Raw genomic sequence first — 20303 nt, 5'->3', positions numbered from 1 at the left:
CATCTGGGTAAGTATTCACCATTGGATGAGGGTTTAAGCTGCTCTCACTGGAGTCACGGTCATCTCTCAGAGCTTGCACACTGGTTAGGACGTTGGCTTTTCTGGGTGTAATGCTATTGGTGTCCATGGTTTCACCCTTTTTCAGTAGCAAGTATGGGCTTAGTGCTGGTGCATGTGAAAGCCTGGTGGCTTCATAGAGAAGCAGGTGATCTGAAAGCTTTAAATAGCTCTGCCATGTACTTCAGACATGACTGGCAGCACTCCTCGTGTTCTGCCCTGCCTTATTTGGCCAAGAAGACTCAGTCTTTTACTTCCAGACTTGGCTATTTCAACCTCGGGCCTCCATACGTCTCAAACCTTTGGAGCATCCCACCACTGAACCTTGCTTAAAACAGGTACAGCTCCCTGGGGTGCCGTTCAAACATGCCAAGGGAGGAGGCCATAATGAGAACCCATGGCAGGACATCTGTAATTTAAGCCAGGATTTGAACCCAGGCTTTGGCAGATGTCTAGGAGAATTTTGCCCAAGTGTGCTTGTTTTCCTCCTTTCTTTTTTCCAAGTGTTTGTTTCCCAGTTTGCACTAAATTTTATTGAAAACATCAGGCTAATAGCAATGGGGAGAGCGGTTGAGTCGACTTTTGCCTCTTTTTTCCCTTTTCTTTCTGGAATGCAGCCATCAAAATAAACATTAAATACAAAATGCTGGGGCTTGAGTTATTACTTGTGAGGGTGCTGGGAGGGAAATTTATAGCAACATTACTGTGTTTTGCTAGAAATCTCTTAATGCACCAAAGTGGAGAGGTGTGTGTGTTTTTTATTAAAATGTGGCACCCTATAAATCTCAGCAGCAGGGAGGACACAGGTGGCCGTGGGGCTCAGCTGACCGCACTGTCACTGCTAACTTGGGCAAGGTCTGTCTGACCGTCCTCCTGCCCCATCCCAGCATCAGCGCAGCCGCAGGCTGTCAGCGTCCCAGACTGCTCTGCATTGCCTTCATTATAGCAGCCTAAAGGGGGTCTGCACAAAAGATGGAGAGGGGATTTGTACAAGGGCATGTAGTGATAGGACAAGGGGAATGGCTTAAAGCTGGAAAAGGGGAGATTTAGATTAGATATTGAAGAGGTTCTTCACCATGAGGGTGGTGAAGCACTGGAACAGACTCCCAAGCGACGTTGTAGCTGCCCCATCCCTGGCAGTGTTCAAGGCCAGGTTGAATGGGGCTTGGAGCAACCTGCTCTAGTGGAAGGTGTTGCTGCCCATAGCAGGGGGTTGGAACTAGATGAGTTTCAAGGTCCCTTCCAACCCAAACCGTTCTATGATTCTATTGTTCCATGATTCTATGATTCTATGCTATTATGTTATTGCATTTACTTCCATTTTTTGCCCTACCAATCTTTAAACCGCAAAAGAACAAGTCACATTGAGTCATTGCTTCTGCCTTATAGTGGGTTTCCTATTGGTGTCTTTTCTGGACTTTCTCAGTGACTTTCTCTCATGTCCTGGCTGTGCCCTGATGAGGAGGTTTAATAGGTAAACGACCCCTAAAAGCTGAGGCTGGCTGATGGGCAGAGAGAGGTCGCTCGCTGTGGCTGTTCAAGATTGTTGACCATATAGTTTGGAGCCTGGGTGCACATCCCCAGGCTTTCTGGCTCAGTAGTTTAAATCACAGTGGCCTGATTTCTGTGGCTCAGTATTTTAAATCACAGTGGTCTGACTTCTGTCTGTGCTGCTGCAGTTTTCACTGGCTTCAGGGGAAGCCAAAGAACCTCAAGACCTGGGGAAATCCCAGCCACTTCTGTCTGTCAGTGGATAAGGCTCTTCTGCGTGAACCTTGGGAGGTGGCTGAGCCACTCACTGGCAGCTCTGGGCTCTTTCCCAGCTCCCAGTAAACGGCAGACTGTGTGTCTTACTGTGACTTTGGGCAATCATTTCTTTGTGACTGTTTCTGTGCCTTTAAACAAAGGTGCTTCTCTGTAAATAAGTGGCATCCTCATGGGCTATACATCCAGGCAACCCCTCAGCCTGCTCTATTGCTTGCAAAATTCCTTGGGTACTTTCTATAACAGCCATCCTGCAGAGGGAATCTGTGACTCCTGTGAACCAATTCCCCCTTAATTATACACGGCTCTGGCACAAGAAGCCTCGATAGGATTTTTTGTGGGAGCTCAATAAAAGTATCCCAAAATAACGAAAAGCAGCATTTCTGGGAGGCTCAAAAACTCCACGAGCAAGTGAGAAACAGGAAAGGTCACAGCTATGGTCCAGGAGACCCGAAGAGCCTTATTGAGCCCCTGATAGGGATCACATCTGCTCCGAGATCCCGCCGCAGTGCTGCGAGCCCAGCCGGAGCTGGGAAACGGAGCCCGGTGGGGAGCCCCGGTGGGGCCGGGCAGCCTGAAAGCCGGGCAGGGGGCGGCGGGCGGGCTGCGGAGCATCCCGAGGGGAGAAACCGTTCGAGGAGTTACTTGCAAACCCCCCTTGTCCTGCTCTTCCTCCCCGTCGGAACATTTATGGAAGGGGCTTTTCCGTGTCCGTAAGAATCCCCAAACCCTGTTATACCCCTCCCGGAATAAACCTGATAAAGCAAGAGGGGTTTCCTCCGGTTCTACTGCACTGGGAACTCTTGGAGCAGCGGGATGTGGGAAAAGACGCTGCCGTGGCCCCTGAAGCGGTCCCCGTCCGGGCAGGAGACCCGAACCACGGGGCTGAGCTCTCAGCCGTGGTGGGTCAGTAGATATTGGGGCAAATCACAAGGAAAATAGGCTTGTGCATGGTACAGTGAGCGCCTAACATGTTGCTGTGATAACTGTAATTGGGACGCGATTATAATCATAATCAGGGGAAAAAAAAGAAATCACAGCGGTTATTACTCTTAGCAGAGCATCCGTTGCTGCCTTATGAGGAGATCAGTTCTTGTTCGGTTTAGGGGTGGCTTTGGCGATTCCAACGGATATTTTACAAAACACCCAGCGTGGAAATATCTGTCCGAGCATCAGGCAAGGAGAGAAACAAACGAAATCCAGCGGCCGGGCGGCCCGAGGGCGCTGAACCGGGCACCACGGGGTGCGGAATGGGGCGCGGGTCTCGGTTCTCTTCTCCGAGTGCCTCAGAATAGGGATTAAAAATACCCACGGTCCCTCCCTGGGAGCGCTTTTCATCGCTCCCGGCAGCAGGCACCAGCTGCTCCTCTTTCCCGAGGGATGCTTGGAGGTGGGTCGCGGGGCTGCGGCACAGGCGGCCCCGGGGAGGATTCTGCCCTTCGCTCGGCCTCCCCGCCTGCCCCACTGTGTCCACCTCCCCCGCCCCGCTCTGTCCCGGCTCGAAAAGGTCAGGGGGAGCCGCTGACAGGTGCACCAGCTGCCATCGGATGCCTTCGGCTCGGACCCCATCCTCCGCCCCGACCTCTTTGTTTCACGCTTAGGGCGAAAAGGACATTCCCAGGCCGGCGCTCCCCACGGGGAAATGCTTCCCCAGAGGAGCACCGCGGCCCCGGCCCTGAAAGGTCACTGTGGGTGCCTTAGTCCTATCCTCAGGACCAGAGCCTGGAGCTGGCTCATCCTGATGGTACCCAGACAGCAGCGCCGCATCCCTCGGCATCCACCGCCCCGACGAGCCGCTGCTTCCCGCAGCTCCCCTGTGCACCCTCCCGTGAGCCCGGGGGACTCCCATCTTCCCTAAGGCAGAGCCGCTCTGCCTTCCCCACCCCAGGGACTTCTGCTTCCAACAAAAAATAGCCCCTGACCTCAGACCGAGGTCTGGCAAGGTCACAAGCCAGCGGGAAGGATAGAGGAAATCAATAGCAAGTGGATTTTTTAACCCCCGCAATAAGGTGTTTATAGATAGCCACTAAAAGATGCGGTCCTGGGGTGGCATTTTAGATACAGAGACACCCCCATCCCCTAAATCACATTCAGGCGTTCTTGGAAGTGGGATGAGAAGCGGAGCGGGGCTTTCACCTAGACGGGCGAGGGTCAGAGGGGGCTGCCGGCCTGAGCATCCCCCGCCGTGCTCCGGGCTGACCCGGGGTCCGGAGAGGGAAGCGGGGTGCGATAGGGGTGCGGGGGGGACTGGGGCCACCCCTTCTCTGCCTCTCCATTGGCTCCCTTGCGGTGGCGTCACCGGGGCCCCCCGAGAGCGGTGCGGAAAGCAGTGATTTCCCACTGGGTTTTGGGGCACGGGAAAGCTGGGATAATGGGGCCGAGGGGTTTGGGATGCTCCAGGGATGCCGGGCTCCGCAGCCCCTCACCGTGCCTCGCTGCAGCGGGCCCAGCTCCGGACGTGGCGGTTTCGGGCGCTGCTTGAATGAGCGAGCGGATAAATGCCCTTTGCCGCCTGCAGAGTGAAGCGAGCGCGGCCCTTTCTGGACAAGGAAACAAAATTCAAAGGGGAAAACAAAATAAGAAATAAATTAAAGATAAAAACAAAATAAAAATAAAAAAAAAAAAGAAAACAAAATTAAAGGGAGCTTTGCTGGAAACCCTGACCGGACCCCCTGCGGCCCTCGGCGGTTCTCCGAGCCCGACGGCTGCCCGGGGCCGCTTTCGGTGTAAACCCGTAGCTACACGAACACATGCATCCACGGAGCAAACCGTGCCCAGGGCAGGCATGGGGAACGCCAGGGGAACGCGGGTGGCAGAGCCCTGGAGCAGACTTCCATGCCTCGGTGAAGAGGGGGAACCTCGGAGGATGTGGGGAGAAGAGGTTTACCCGCACAAGCCCGGAAGGGCCACCCCGGGCGGACTCCGAGCCTGCTCTTTTGCTTTGCCCAAGGAGAGGAGCGGGTCAGCTTCAGTTCTCTGCAAGCCCCTTGGTGACACGAGGACCGTGGTTACGTATATTTGTATATAATGACGATATTACGTATATATTGTATATAGTGACGACATCACATATATATTGTATATAGTGACGATATTATATATATATATATATATATATCGTATATACACGATCCCCAAGGAAAGGCGTCCAGGGCAGGAGAGCAAAGCGCCCAGTCCGGGGGATGAGCCACAGCACAGGTACCAGCGGCATTGTCACAAGGCAAACTCCATTGCCTAAATAAAGATGCAACCTTCGTCCTGCTAGGAAAAACAAATACATAGATAATAATAAATTAAATAAAATAAGAATCTGGGGAGATCAGCACGAATACTTTTTTCCCTCTTTCCTTTTCCCCCCTCTCTCCCCCCGTAACAGGGATGTTATAAATAGATCCCCTTCAGATCTCTCTACAAAAGCAGCTCTGAAGTGACCACACAAACCAACCCAACGGGGAAACACGCTGGAGGCAGTTTCCAAGAGTAAGGCTCTGCCAAAAAGCCAGGGGGGAACGGTGTGACAGATCCCCCCCTCATCTCCGTTCCCCTCCCCAGTAAATGACCCCACTCCCTGAACCGAGATATTGCTCGGAGGGAAGAGGAGGACTTGGGGTTCTGGACCCGCCGCCGGTGTGCGGGGATCAGCGGACACCTCTTCCTTATCCTGGGATGTGACACAAGCCTCAGCGTTTAAACAGCACAGGAACAGCGAGGGGAGGGGTTCTTGCAGAGATCGGGGTGCAGGATCCATCCGCTATCGCCTGCGCCTCTCACCGGCTCCTCACCGCTGGAAAGGGAAACAAGCCAGGCAGAGCTGCCCTGGGCTGCTTCCTTCTCCAGGGGGTATTCCGGAGCTGGAGACCCGGGCGATTCCCGCAGCAGGGACTCGCTGGGTGGGAGCTGCCGTCCCTAAACGCGGGACCGGTTGGGTCTCACCTGGGCTCCCGTGGCTCTGTATGGGAAGGGACCCTCGGGGGTGAGTCCTTTCCAAACCAACAGCTACCGGCTCTGGAAAGCGGTCTCGATATAAAGCACACACACACACTGAACTGGCAACGGGGTGCTGCGGAGCGCAGACCTTTCGGCCCGTCTTTTCCCCCTTCCCTTTCGGCCTCATTTGGGGCAGGTTTGGGGTCACCCGGAGCTCGTGTTACAGGAGGTGCGTGTCCCTTCCTACCCCGACTCTGCCGATCCCCGCTCCCGCACACGGGGGTGTTCCTCTCGCCCCGGAGGTGCGGCGGGACCGAGCGGGCAGAGCCCCATCGCCGGCCCCGGCAGCGCCGGGACACGCAGCCCCATCGCTTCGTTGAATGGGGAGGGCGGCCGCAGGCTCCGTCCGCTTTTATGCTCACGAAGCTCCGCTCCCAGCTAACGGGGGCTGGGGGATGCCCCATCAAGCTTGCTGAGAGGAATTCATACAAAACCCAACCCATCCATAACGAAAACCGTCAGGAAATGCGCTTTCCCCCTTATCCCCCCCCTCCAGATCGCCAGGTATTTGCGAGCACCCTTTCCCCCGGTAACGATTCCCGAATTAACCTCCAGCTTCCAGGGACACAAATTGGCCATTAGAGAGAGGGGTTTATTGCGGTCCTTTCCGCGGGGCTGCGGATTAGCTCTGATTGGGAGCTAATGGACTTTTCGTTACAGTTTAAAGCCGGGAGGGGCTGGCGGAGCGCTCCGGCCGGGGCAGCCCTTCTTCGGCTCGGCCAAGCCGGAGCCACCCGGAAAGCCCCGACTCCTAAGAAAGGAAAAAAGATCTCTCTCTATATATAAATAATAATAAATAATAATGAAATTAATAATATTCATATAAAAAATCATCTCTTGCCCGATCCCGGAATCTCCCCCTTCAGCTTTCATTCTTGCTGTGATTTAACGTTGCCGAAAAGAACTCTCGAGGCCGAGTATAACGCCCCAGGATTGAGGACTGCCCTCACATCGTTTCTTTCGGGTTTCTTCTTCGTTCGCCAGAGTAATGGCTGAAGAAGTAACTGGCTGGAAAAGCCGTATTTAACGTGGTTACCCCCTCCACACACAAATGCTTTCCCCATCAGAGCGGCAGCGAGCGGAGCCGGGAATGCGGGAACGGGGGATGCGGGAGCCGGGGATGCAGGACCCGGTGCTGCCCCGCGGAGGAGCCGCTCCGGCCTCCGGGTATCGGCAGCGCCCAATCTGCCCCTGGCCGCCCCGAAGTTGGTGTTTAGAAAGACTCCTATACGTTGGGTTTGCTTTTTATTAAGTCATGGACAAGGGAGAGAGAGGGGGCTGCGGCGGGGTGGGGGAGTTTGGGAGGGGAGAGAGAAACGACGGGGAAAGTATTAAGCAAGGTAATAAAGAGAATAAGGAAGGCAAATCCGCTGAAAGCTTTCTTGGACCAGAAAGCTGAGTGAGCCCAGCGCTGCTCGGAGGGAGACTCGCAAAACGGTTTGAAATCCAGTAAATTAATCCGTCTCTGGCTGTTTTTAACGACGACCTCGCTTAGAAATCCCTTCTGCATCTGGGGGGCGAGGGGCAGGGGGGTTTGTTCTTGTCAGACCCGAGCTAATGGAAACAGCGGTGCTGGTCTTGCTCCTGAGGGTAAAACCCGGGGGGCTGCGGCTGCCACGGCACCCCCGAGCCTTGGCCCCCGAGCCGCGTCCCGCTCCCCCCCGCATCCAGATACACACAGACAGATGAAAGCCACTGGTCTCCCCCCTCTCTCTGCACAGAGGGGGGAGAAGGGAGGACACACGGCCCGGGCCCCGGGGGGAGCCCGTTGGGAGCCCAGAGCAGCCGCCGGTTCCCCACTCCCTGCCCGCAGCCGGTTCCACCGCGGCCCGCGATCCCTAAGGGGTTAAGGGCCTCCTCTTCTTCACTTTCCTTTCTTTTTCGCTTTTACGTTTTCTTTCTTTTTTTTTTTTTTTTCTTTTCTTTTTATTTTTCCTTATTTTCCCCCCCTTTTACTGAAGGACTGTGGATGTAGTTTGCGTAATATCTTTATTACTGAAAACTTCAAGGTAAGCGAGCAATAGAAACCAGATGTGGGGATGGGAGGCAGGCAGGGTAAGAGTAAGTCTAAGGGGTAGCATGAGTTAACCGAGGGAGGAGGGGAATCAGGTTGAATGGCGGGATGGGGTGTGGGGGGTGGGGGGGTGACGGAAGGTGACCATTGATTTATTTTTAAGCCCTTTTTGGGTTGCAATTGACCCCTCCAAACCAAAAAGGGCTCCTGCCATCCTCTGTCCCTTTGCAAGTTCACCCTCGGCAGTCCCCGAAGGTCCAATTCCGTGTGCTTGCGACCCTGTTAAAATCCCTCTCCCTGCCGCCCTCCCGTTTCGGTCCAGTTGTTTTACACCTGGAGAGAGCACGTTTGTCGAGGTAAATAAATAATGACGGTCATAAAACGTGCGGCGGGAGGCCGGGGAGTTGCTTCTGCCTGGCGATGTGCTGGGCGAGCACGGCACCGCCGTGCCAAGGGGACGCTCCGGTCCCGAAGGGGTTAACGGCAGCGGGGGGAGCAAGCTTAAAGACATCTAGTGCGGGGGAAGTCCGTATTGCCTTTAATAAGGAGGAGGGGGCCGCGGGGGTCGTGAGGAGCGGAACGAGTGTGTCCCGACCATTAAATCGTCCCCGGTGCTTCCCCCGCGTCCGTCCCTCCGCAGCGTCCACGTTGTCCGTTTGATTTGCTATCTTTTTAATCAGAAAACCTTTCTTTTGCTACTTTTTAGATGCAAAAGATGTGACCTTCACCCCCCCCCCCTTTGCTCCCACACCCTCCATACACACACAGCCCCCCCCCCCCTTCCTGGGCCCCCTCCCCTCCACTGTCATCATCTACATATTAATTGGGGGAGAGGTCTCTCCTCTCTCTTTTTCCCCCCCCTTTTCTCTTTTTTTTTGCCTCCTATGTGTGTGGGGGGGAAGCGCGGAGAAGAGCCTCTTTGGAGCGTAGATAGATTGGAGGGAGAGACGGAGGGCAAGTGTGTGTGTGTGCGAGAGAGAGAGAGAGGGAGGGAGGGAAAGAAAAAGACCCCTTTTACTGTGCGAGATCTTAAGGGGGTTTGGAGATCTGGTCAGCTTTCAAGAACATCTGAATCCTCTTAGAGCTCCCTGGCCCAGCTGTGAGTGTGTGTCTATGCGAGAGGGGGAGAGAAAGAGAGGTTCCTGGTGCCCCTCCAAGCGCATTAAGGACACTCGGGCCTTTTAATTTTAGGAATGAATGCTGATACTTGTGTTTCTTATTGTGATCCGGCTGCCATGGATTCCTACTACAACGCAGCCTCCCAGGGCACAGAAGGCTCCTCGCCTTTTAGGGCATTTCAAGCAAGTGACAAGTTCAGCCCTACTTTCCTGGCCAGCAAAGGACAAGGCTTTGGTGACAGCAGCTCTAAGTGCCGGAGCCGCTACAGCCAGCAGGAATGTCAGTCCCTGGATGGCAGCGTGCAGGCTCCCGGCTCCACAGCGGCTCCGGCCTCCTTTAACAAATACCCACAACAGCAGCAGCAGCCGCCGCATCTCTACATGCAGCGAGGCCCCTGCAAAACCCCCCCGGAGAACAACCTCAAGCTGCAGGAGAGCAGCGGCCACAACGGAGCTCTGCAGGTCTCCTGTTACGGTGAGTCCTTGGCGTGTGGCAAGGAGGGGGGGTAAAGAAGAAAAGACACCCAGGGCTGGAACGGGCCTCCCGAGGGTGAATGGGGGGGTGCCCGGCGGGACAAGTCCTCCCAGGGTCAAGGAGACCTTGGCCGGTGGCACCGCGCCCGCCCCGTCCCGCCGGGCCCCAGGAAGCCGCGTTCCCCTCGGGAAGCAGCGTTCCCCCCTTCCCGGCTTTGCGGAGGCTTCTTCCATGGTCATCCCGGAAAGCGTTAGCTCTTGAGCAACGCCGGGAACCCCGCGGTAAACAGGGAGAGAAACAGAAAGAGAAAGGAAGAGCGCCGGGCTGCGCCAAGTATATCCACCGGGATCCTCTTCCACAGGGAATGTTGCTGGAAGAATTCACCCAAACCTTCATTCTCCATTGTAACGGCCTCTCTCAAGGTCCCGTCTCTCACTTTCTCCTTTAATTGCCACTCCCCTGATTGATTTCTGCCCGACTGCAGATAACCCACCGCATCCTCTCCGCGGGTCATTAGCGGCAATTAAGGCATTCCCTTGAGCTGGCGCTAGGCTTTGAACGGGGTCGCTTCTCATGTCGTGTCCGAGAGCGTGTTTAAAAGGCTTCTTCGGGAGGTTTCTGCTCTATAGAGGCCATTAGGATAAAATGAAACAAAACCAAAACCAAAATCCAACGTAACACCCCCAAAATAACCAGAACAAACAAACAAGCCCACAAATAACAGAACAGGCCTCCCCCCCCCCCCCCCCGCCCAAGTGATTTTTCCGAAGAGAAACTGGAAGTGAAATCTGTTCCTCTGGCTCCGATGGGCTCTGTGGGGGCAAAGAGGGGCTGCCCCGGCCTGGATTCAGCGCATCGCCTCTGATAAAGGTGGCCGTGTCCGCTCCTCGGTGCACCGGTCTAACGGGACTCCGTCGGGCAAGGACAGCGGAGTGGGACCGTGAGGGGGCCTCCGGGGGGGGCCTAAAGTGGGCGATGGGGATGCTGGGCCCGGCTTCCACCTTTGAGCTCCCGCCGCCGTTTTGGGCACCCTTTGCCCTCTTTACGTTCCCTTTCCCCCCCTCTCTAGATCTCAGAAGGAAGCAAAGAGGCCGCTTTCGGGCGCCGTCCATCACCCCTGCGAGCAGCCGAGGTGTCTCTGGCCCCGGATACAGGTCTACAGACCTGGTCCCCCATCCAAGGTGACTGCCTCCCAGGGAAAGGCTTAATGCAGCCGTCGCCATTCCGCCGTGCCCGGGCACCGCAGGCAGAGCCCGGCTGCCCTGCCCGCTCCTCGCAGGGCCAGGATCGATCCCATCCCGCCAGCTCGGGCCGTGCTCTGCTCCTGTTCGCTCCCGGTGGCACAAGCCCCTTCCAGGGTTTTTTTCCCCTCCAGGCCCCGGAATGATGGGGAGCTCTGGCCAAGGCTTAGGCCGTGGCTCGCTCCTTCCTTTCCCCATCCCCATGAGCGGACAACCCCACACCGGCCCCAAGGCCTGCTCCGCATCCTCGGAGGACTTTCAGCTCCAGGCTGGGGCCCACTGGGCAGGGCATAGTGGGGCTGTGGGGTCCCACGGGCACCAGCTCCAGCCGCGAAAAATGGGAGCGTAGGGAAGCCCCCGGTGCCTTCCCATCCCTGCCACTCTCTCCCCGCTAACCGGCTGTCTTGGTTTTATAGGTTGCAAGGGCCATGGCGCCGGTTTAGTCTGTGATGACACATTACACCCCCCGATAGTGCCACACGAGTATATCACCCTCCTTAATACCGCCGACTTGTGTCCCCCCCGATTTATTTCTAAGCGGGGCTGCAGGGTTGACTTCAGTGGGCGCTCAGACCCGCTCCCATTGCGAGCCCCCTGTGATGTGGCTAAGGGACGGTGGCCTCTAATAAGAGACACATGAATCCGCGAGGATAATTAATAGCAATAATAATAACGGTTAATCATTGAAAAGAAAGACTCGCTAATAGTAGCCAGAACGGGGCTGCCGCAGAGCGACTGCAGCACCCGCAGGCTCCTCTCTGCCTTCTCCCGAATGAGCGGCTGAACCCACCGCGCCGGGCTAAAGGGGATCGGGGACATCACCGGGCCGGGGTAAATACCCTCGGCGTGGGGAAGGGAGCTCCGACCTCGTTCTCTGCAGCGGGTGTCAATGCGATCAAACAACACGCAGGCTGCTGGGGAGAGCTACAGAAAGGGTTTTTTGATGGGGAAGCCGGAGAGCAAACGCTGCCCCGCTGCTTCCCGCTGCCCACCGAGCCCCCGCCGTTATGCAGAATGGGAAGGAGCGCGGCCGCAGTGGGGAACGCTGTATTCCTGGTCACCCGGGAGGGATGCGGGAGCAATGGGGAGATTTAAAGTCCCGTAATTTAAACCCCAGGAAATCACCCCCCCAACCCCGAATAATATAAATAGAGGAAAATAAATACTCCAAATCCCCCCAAAACAACTAAACCCCGAGACCGACCAAACAGACCCATGGCAGTGCCCGGGGCCGCTGCTTCACGAAGCCTGTTATCGGTTGTGGAGCCTCAGGCACAGTGGGCATCCCGAGAGCCGGTAGGAAAAGATGTTCTCCCCCCCTTTATTTTGTGTTTAATTTTATTCTAATTCGTTAATAAACAAGTCCTTTCGAGTTATAAAAAGCCTGTGCCTGCCATCTATTGCTCTCGGCTTCTATTTCTAGATCTAAGCCCTTTCACTGCACTGTACGGGTAAATATAGGCCGGGGTGAGCTGCGGCCGCAAACACACCGAGGACAGGAGCGGCGGTGGCCGAAGCACTTCTTCCTGTTTTCCCTGTCGTACATGCGGGCTACGGCTTATCCTGCAGGCAATTAAAGCCGAACTCTTCAATAAAAGCCTTTAGAGCAGGTTATATATCTTTTTCCCTTTGGAAGAGGAAAATCTGTGGAATGATTTATGTGCTGTAGTAATCTGACTTGCTATTTCTACTGCGTGGAACTGAAGTAAGTTATATGTCTTGAAACATATGTGTGCATATACCCGTATACACACACAGAAATATGAACATATATTGCTATATAGAAATACTGGCTGGGAAAAAAAGAAAAAGAAACCCTTTGGGGAGTGAAGGCGAATGCGATGGGGAAGTTTGCTTGAAGGAAACAGGAGGAAGGAAACGGGCTTTCTCTAACGGAGGAAATTCTTTAAGTGCCGGGTTGTGAAAATAACGAGACCGTTTCTTTTATTTAGCGAGCAAATAAAAAGCGCAGCCTAAAGAGCGTCATTAATAGAAGTGCAGAAAGCAACTGCCGTAGGAATCGGAGGCTCGCTGCGTGCTTCTTTAAATTGACACTTTTAATGCATTTCTCCTCCTCCTCCTCCCCCTAATGTAATGTAAACTGCAGGCACGGCAGGAACGAGCGCGCTGGCGGTCCCCCCTCCGCCTCCCGTGAGACACCGCTGGCTGCCAGGCTCGGGGCTCCCCCTCTCCTCGATGTTCAAGGGCTTTGCGGAGCTCCCCTTGCGCCGGGGCTCACCGGCGGCATCTGCTCCCTTGCCCCGGGATCCTTGCGGGGCTCTTCCACACCGGGTGATGCCGTGTCCCCGCACCGGGGACTGTGAGCATTAACCCCGCTGCCCATCCCGCAGTGACCGCTCCAACGCCGGCCAGTCCGCGATGTGAGGTGGGCTTTGGGAGGGGATCCCGGTCCTGCCCCCCCCCCTTCCCTCTCCCCGCAGCTTTGGTCTCGTCTCTCGGCTCCTTCCCCAGCGCCGTCGGGGAGTGCGCGGGTCTCCTCGCACCCGTCGGACAGAGATGCGGGATGGGGGGGATGCCGCTGTCCGGATCCCTGCGGGGTCAACGGGAGAGTGCAAAGGGGAGAAGTGTGCGGTGGGAGGCGCGAGTGGGGCCGCGGGGGAAAGGGAGGGAGGACTGGCACCGTGGCGAGGAAGCGGGCGAGCGGGGCCGGCCCTTCCCGGTGCTGCGGGACCCGGCGAGGCTCGGCCGCCGGCCTCCGGCGCGCAGCTGACGCCGCCCTGGCAATCGCCCTCTCTTTTCCACAATAGGGCCACCAGATCTGCCATTCAAGGGCTCCGGCACCCTCCCAGGGAGGGGAGGGAGCTCTCGCCAGGAGTTTGGCTAAGCCTCTGTTTGAGCAGACACTCGGAGGTGCGGGATCTCCTCCGCGGAAAACCTGCGGGATTTCCTCAGGGAGCAGGACGCGAAGGTAGGGCTCACGCCTCTTCCCCCGGCTGCGCAGGAAGATCTGGGTCGCGGCTCTCTTAGAATCATTCCCAAAGACGTTTTTGCGCTTTCCTAGACTTGGACGGTAGATCTGGCTGGAGGCTCTTCTAGGATTCCTGACCCGAGCTGTTTATAACGCTCATGTGTCAAAGAACCGGAGCCTCCCTCCCCCTGTATTCCTGCCGCTCCCTCCTTGCAGGAAGGTTTCTTTTCGCACTAGAGCTGTTTATTTTCGACTTGTCCCGCTGCTGATTGGGATTAACTCCTCTTTAGCCCCACGCTGCTGCAGCGCACGCTTGTAACCCCAGCAGGACGTTACCAGCAAGGAGAAGGGAGCGGAAAGAGGGAGAAAGAGCCTTAAAACTTGTACTAGTCTGAACTGTTTTGAAAGCAACAAGAGTGCGATGCAGACGAGAAAAATACTGATGGGGAAAGAGATTTGGAGATGCTTACTTGCGTCTTTTCCTAAGGGTTCGGTGTAGGAGTCCTATTAACAATATACGCTGATGCCAGATAGGGCAAATGAGCTCTATGTGTGTTATCTGGAGCTGCAGGCTGTTTATTTTGCGCAGCCTTTTGAGTGTACATTCAGTGTGGTTGCATGACTAACTGGCTGGAGTGATTCACTGGCTGCTTTATGGGTGACTGCTCAAAACAAGTTGTGAATCAAAAGAGATTTCTTTGGCTGTGGTTTCTAACCTCCCAAGTTAAATGCACTCAGGGTTTAAGGGGAGCTAATGTGCAGGCTTCAATCCCTCAGATCTTGAAGATTTATTCCTTTTCCAAGCCCTGCGTTCAAAGCAGTGATGAGTTTCCCTTGTAAGAGAGAGGTGGTGTCTGGGAGGCTCGCAGCCAAGGTCTGCTGCTGAGGGACATCTCCAGCCACAGCCCTGTCCATTCCGTCACCCTAGTTCCTGGCTCTTTAGCTAGTTTTGCTCCCTGGAGTCCTTAAGCTGCTTTATTATCTTGTTCATGGCACTGGGTAGCTGTAGCAACTCTCATGCAAGAAGGGTGATGCATCCTGTAGCAGCAAGAGACTTTTCTTCCCATTCTGTGGTCAGAAAAGCTGAGATTCAAACCAGTGGCTTGTGCAAAGTGAAGCTGTCGCTGCTCCATAGCATCAGTGTGACCTTCCCAGAGCTATGGCTCTAGGAAAAGGAAGCCTTTAGCGGCTGGGGAAGGAGACCAATGCCAGAGTTGGAAAACTCATGGAGTAGAGGCCCTGTGTGTGATTTGGAAGGGAGCAGAACTCACATTGCCTCACAGCCAGGTCTTTATTCGGTGCAAGAAGCTGGAGCAATTGGTTTGTTCTTGTATGCCTGGGTTAGTGCTTTTCAGAAAAGGCTGAGAAATCCCTGCCCCTAATGCCCTATGTTTCTGAGATATTCCTCCTACACATTTGGAGGAAAAACCAAATCCCATGTCCATTGTTAATCAGCTTGGAAAGCATGGGTCTAATGTCTTCATGTAGATACATTTTCAAAAGGAAAAGAGAAATAGATTAGGAGAAGCCTGAGCAGTAACACAGCTAATACAGGGCCCCTGTGACTTGGGAAACATTCAGTAAGAGATGGATGGGAACGTTTCATATGACTAAAGCATTAGAGTAATTTACCATAGTTACATGTCTCTCAGCTGCCTCAACTTGTAAATGAAAGTTCGTAAGTAAAGGAGGAAAGCTGCTTACCTGTATTAAATAAATGACCTCCACTTTGTTTTCTGTGCAAGTTCAGGTGAATCAATGTTACTACACACACTGGTGAACCTGCTTTTCATTCATGCTTGCAAATCATCATATTTGGAGTGTCACATAAGTAGATGTGATGTGAAAGAGCAATTGTTATCAGCGCAATACCTCTAGGGCCACTTTTTGATCAGAAAGATGGGTCAGTGAAGAATGGGGCAGAGGGATTGTCCTGGTTTCAGTGTGAGCAAGCAGCTGCGTGGTACTTAGTTGCTGACTGAGGTTAAACAACGATAAGGGTGGAGGGAGGAAGGAACAGATGAATGAGAAGAGGCAGAGGAAGAAAATGAGATATCTTGGGTGATAAGCAGTGGCAAGCTCAGCGCTATTATGGAAGGTGGTCTGCAACAGATTCTATGGACTATGTAAGTATGAATCCACCAGCATCATATTTTTTATCTCTGATGAGAATAGCTGTGATTCAACATTTAGTAGCTGCTATCTTTAGGTCCCAGCAGGATTTAACCATGACAAGCTGGTATGTCATGAGCTATGGTCACTCCTTATCTGCACTGATCAAAGGCCATTGCATCACCTAACTCAGCAGTTAAATGCCTATTTACCTCTGATACTTTATTTTGTTAGTGAAGACGCAGTTTAAGGGTTTATCTTGTTGTGGTTAATGTTTGCTGGAAACAGATGGTTGAATCAGTATTAGTCCTAAATATATTCTCTATCATCAATAGCTCTGTTCATTAGCTGTAAGGCAAGCAGCTTTTCAGCTGATGATGGAGCCTGGAAGGTAAACTAGTTTAGTCCCTGGTAGACATGCTGCATGCTGAGGCTGGGTGAAAACTCCACAAGGTTTACGAGGACAGCAACCACTTTTATTCAGTAGAAGTCTGAAAACACTACAGAACCAAAGGGGGCAGTCAACAGAAAGTCAAGGCCCATCAGAGAAATGTTATCAATGGGAAATGAGGAACCTGAGGAAAAGAAGGAGTAAATACGTGGGGCAGGCTTCTGGCTGGGGGAAAGAAAGGAAACTTGTAATGGCTCAAAATAACTCCTGTCTGGGTGCTGTTGTGCTTAGGGAGACGGTGTGCAAGCACCCTGCATAAAGTAAATCAGGTCTCCTCAGTTCCTCCGTGTAGTGGAAGCTGCCTCCTTGGGTTTGGGAATGGCTTCAGTCAGGAGTAGTAACAGTGCTGCAGTTTCCAAAGAGATAAACAGGGAACTGTATTCATTCTTTTGATGCAAGAGGGATCAGATAACAAAGGTGCTTGTTATCTGCATCCAGCCTATTTGGGAGCAGTGGAAAGTGAAAGGAATTAATACCAGAATCAAAGCAAAGCAAAGCAAAACAAAACGAAGTTGTAAATTGTGCACAGGGGGAGGGCAATGTTGGGAATTCTCCCAGAAAGGGTCAAAAGCTATCAAAGAATGACTCTGTGCTGAGATAGTGCCCAGAGAGAAGGCTAAGCTGCAAGACCCCAACCCTACGAGGTGCTGGGGTATATGTGTGACACCAGCTAGAGGATGCTTTACAAAAGAGGGGGAAAAGGAAAATGCTATTCCGCCTGAAACTGAATAGGAAGCCTGAGCCACAGAAAAAGGTTGTGGAAGAATAGAAAACCATCTTAGAGAATGGAAAACCATCTCAAAAGGGAAACCAAAGGCTCACCAAGGTACCAGCCTGCTGGGCCTGGAGCTGGTCTCAGGCTGTTGGGTCTGCCAGGCAGGGTTTGGGTTGCCTGTAGGATCGGTCATTCCCAGCATGTGTGCTCTGGAATGCAAGCACAGGGAGGCCCCACAGCATCAGGTTTTTCCAGCCCCAGCGATGCCACTCAAGAAAGGACCCCATGGGAGGCTGGTGTATATCCATTCCCACCGCATGGATGGCTGGAAAAAGAAATTGGATGGAGCCTTGTTCTGCAGTGCTTGTTCAGACAAGAGCCTGAGGCCAAATGCTGGGGCAGGATACACTCTGTAGCCTGGACCGTGATGCTGGTCTCTGGTTCAGGAGGCTGCAAGATCTTCGGGAGCACCATGTGGTTCTTTTCCAGCCTTTCCTGGGATGCTGCATGCCCAGACCTCATCCTGGAATGGAGTCAGGAGCACAGCTGTGGCAAGGACCCATACCTGAGAGCTGAGAAGCACTGCATCATAGACATAACCAGGCTTATCAAGATTTGGTCTGAACCTTCGTAAGCAGATTGGAGCCAGATATCAGCCTGAGCTAGACAGGACACAGCCAAATGCTAGAAGGCAAGAGGAAGAAGAGACCCACCTAAATTGGCAGAGGACCTGCAGACACTTTGTATTCCTCGTGTCTCCAGATGCCAGTGAGGACTTCCAAGACAAATAGCCGATGGACCAATTGCTAGACACTTAGGCATATTGTGCAGGAGGCCAGGAACACTCCATGGAGCTGTGGGATTTATGGCAGAGCTTAAATATTGCATTTCAGCCCTTGAACAGGAGTCAGAAAGCTGCTACTGGAAGAAGGGAGCTGGTTGCTTTATATAGCTATAAGATCTTCTGCTAAAGAGAAGAGTATTTCCATCCAGTTCATACCACTTCTAAGCTATTAGAAAAAGGGACTTATACAGGATAGAAAGCAATGGGGGATTGGCTACAACATCAAACATGCGTGCAGTGGTTCAGTTTAAGTGTGGGGAAATATCCACAGAGAGGGTTGTTATAAATACAAGGCTATTCAGGACAGCGCCTCATAAAAATCCATTGAAAGGCCCAAATTGAACTCAGGAAACAGGGGGACCTGAAGCTGCACATGCAAAGCTGGGTGATGCTGCTTTCAAGTTAGAGTTAAAGCTGTAACAAGGCTTTGTGTTACCCAGGGCTGGATATTAAGTTGGTGTTCAGAGAACCCCACTCTTCCCTTGTAGCCTTTAATTAGTTTGCTTTTGGGAAGGGTTGGTTGTGCTGTAAATCCCCTTTTCCTTGGCTTTGGTGGCAAATATTGCAGTTCTTGGCTTAATGACATATTTGCCTCCATTTGGCAGCGGTCCACTTTAGAGGGAGGGCTATAGGGGAAGCCAAGCAACAAGAGAGGGGTTTATCACCTGTGTAATTTATAGGTATCACAGATGCTCATTCAGGTACTGCAGCTAGTAATTGAAACTAGACAGAGAGGGAGATGATGGGACAACCCAAAATGGAGGGAAGGCAAAGAGTGGGGAAAGCATCCTTGCAGGAGACCGGACCACTGGGATCCAGGAAAATGCTCCACATAGCCAAGGTGGGGGATGAGCTAACCCTCATCATGTGCATTACTGTGGCTGGGACCTGGTCAGTGAGCACCAGGGCTTTCAGCCTGGGGTGTTTTCCTTTAAAGACATGGCTCATGTGAAACCAAGAGGTTTGGGCAATCTGCTTGTGCTGCCTGCCTCCCTGGGCAGGCCCCTGAGCTGCCTCTTTGAGCCTGTAGCCAGTTCTTGGACCTCCTTTGTTGTCCTGGTTAGAAAAAGAGGCCAGCAAGAGCTTTGCTGTGCAATACATGAATCAAAGGGTGCTTGCGCCTTGCCATTAATAGATAATATCTGGGATGTGCCTTACTAGGTTCATTTTACTTTCCACAGTGGATATCGGGAGGTGAAAATGGCTTTCGTGTTAGTACATGTCCATAGCATGGATCTTCCTTCGCATGTTTAAGGCAGCCCTCACTTAAAAGACCAACACAGCAGGTACTGCATGACTAGCCACAAGTCCCTGCATGATGAGGCATATGGTGTCTTGTTTAAGTGTCTTTTGGGGGGAAGACACCTCCTTCTTGCAAGACAGCAAGAAACGATTGAGACTGCATCCTTTCTCATCTCCTTTCTTTCATAGTCTGCAGGAATGAAAACTACATCCCTTAGACGTAGGTTTGTGAAAGCAGAGTTCAAGGAGCTAAAAGTGTCACTCAGAAAGGCGCCTGGCATTGAAAGAAGGTGTGATTGAAAAACACCCTCCTTTGGCAACCGCTTTGAGTATAGAATCCCTTCAGAGTAGCAGGGTAAAAGCTCTCTGGCCATGGTGGGAAAGCTTGGCATTTAGAGATGAAATGTTGTATAGGATATGGGGAAATAAAACAAAGGGTGATGAATATTCATGAAAGCTCATTATACACGTAACACTCAAAAAGGAGCTTCTGAGGTTTCATTCTGTTGTCAAACCCATTGGCCGTCTTGAGGTTGCAAAACCTTAAGTCAAGCCAAACGAGAACTGGTTTTGAGGAAAATGCAGACAGACGATGGAAAATCACTCTAGGAAATGTGATGCATTTCTTGCATGTGTTCTGTTTCAAAAGTGTGTCCCCAAAGGTTGGGAGAAGCCCTACTGAGCAGTGTCTCCTGGGGACCTTACTGCAATTCAGTGCTGTTGATGTTGTTGGGCCTTTGCCTGAGATGGAATCTGCCAGACAATATTTGTTGGTAGCTATGGATTTCTGTAGAAAATGACCTGAAGTTTACCCAAAAAGGAGCCAAGAGGCTGTGATTGTAACCAGGCTTCTAAGGGACGAATTCTTCACCATATTTGGGGACCTAGACATGAAGAGTGTGCACCAAGGCAGTGGCCAAAGTATTCCGGCAGGTTTGTCAGATGCTGGTAAAGGCAATAGGTGTTACCAAATGTCTTATGGATGGTGGAGAGGGGAGGAGGCATTGAGCCAACTGCATGACATTTGGCCTAGATGCTCCCATTTACATTGCCTGGTGTCCCAGTGCTGCTTCCCAACGTGCCTGCGTGCCTGCCCCATCTCAGCATCTCGGAGACCTTGGTGTGTCTTGAACCAGAAACCAACTGAATTACTCCGCAGATCATAGAAACATAGAATAGTTAGGGTTGGAAGGGACCTTAAGATCCCTTCCATGGGGAGGGACACCTCATGCTAAACCATGTCACACAAGGCTCTGTCTAACCTGGCCTTGAACGTTGCCAGGGATGGATCATTCACAACTTCCCTGGGCAACCCATTCCAGGGCCTCACCACCCTAACAGTAAAGAACTTCTT

At 52.9% G+C, this 20303-nt stretch overlaps 1 protein-coding gene across 2 annotated transcripts in view; it reads left to right on the top strand.

Moving 5' to 3' along the window:
• Positions 1-8709: 8709 nt before the first annotated feature.
• The window catches only part of ALX4 (ALX homeobox 4), a 41946-nt gene continuing 30352 nt past the window's right edge, over positions 8710-20303 (top strand). Inside the window, exon 1 of one of the 2 annotated variants that reach the window (XM_061343608.1) lies at positions 8710-9415. In XM_061343608.1, the coding sequence (XP_061199592.1) occupies positions 9016-9415 (400 nt within the window). In that variant the 5' untranslated portion in view covers positions 8710-9015. Of the gene's footprint in view, positions 9416-13378; positions 13586-20303 lie in introns of those variants that run through there. The other variant, XM_061343609.1, reaches the window with a different exon arrangement.

The sequence above is a fragment of the Neopsephotus bourkii genome, unplaced genomic scaffold (assembly GCF_033783945.1).
Source record: "Neopsephotus bourkii isolate Nb327-2 ecotype Australia unplaced genomic scaffold, CSIRO-AGI_Nbou_v1 NB_1825, whole genome shotgun sequence".
In the NCBI taxonomy this organism is placed as follows: Eukaryota; Metazoa; Chordata; class Aves; order Psittaciformes; family Psittacidae; genus Neopsephotus; species Neopsephotus bourkii.
The sequence above is the reverse complement of the archived record's forward strand: the minus strand, read 5'-3'. Positions and strand labels throughout refer to the sequence as shown.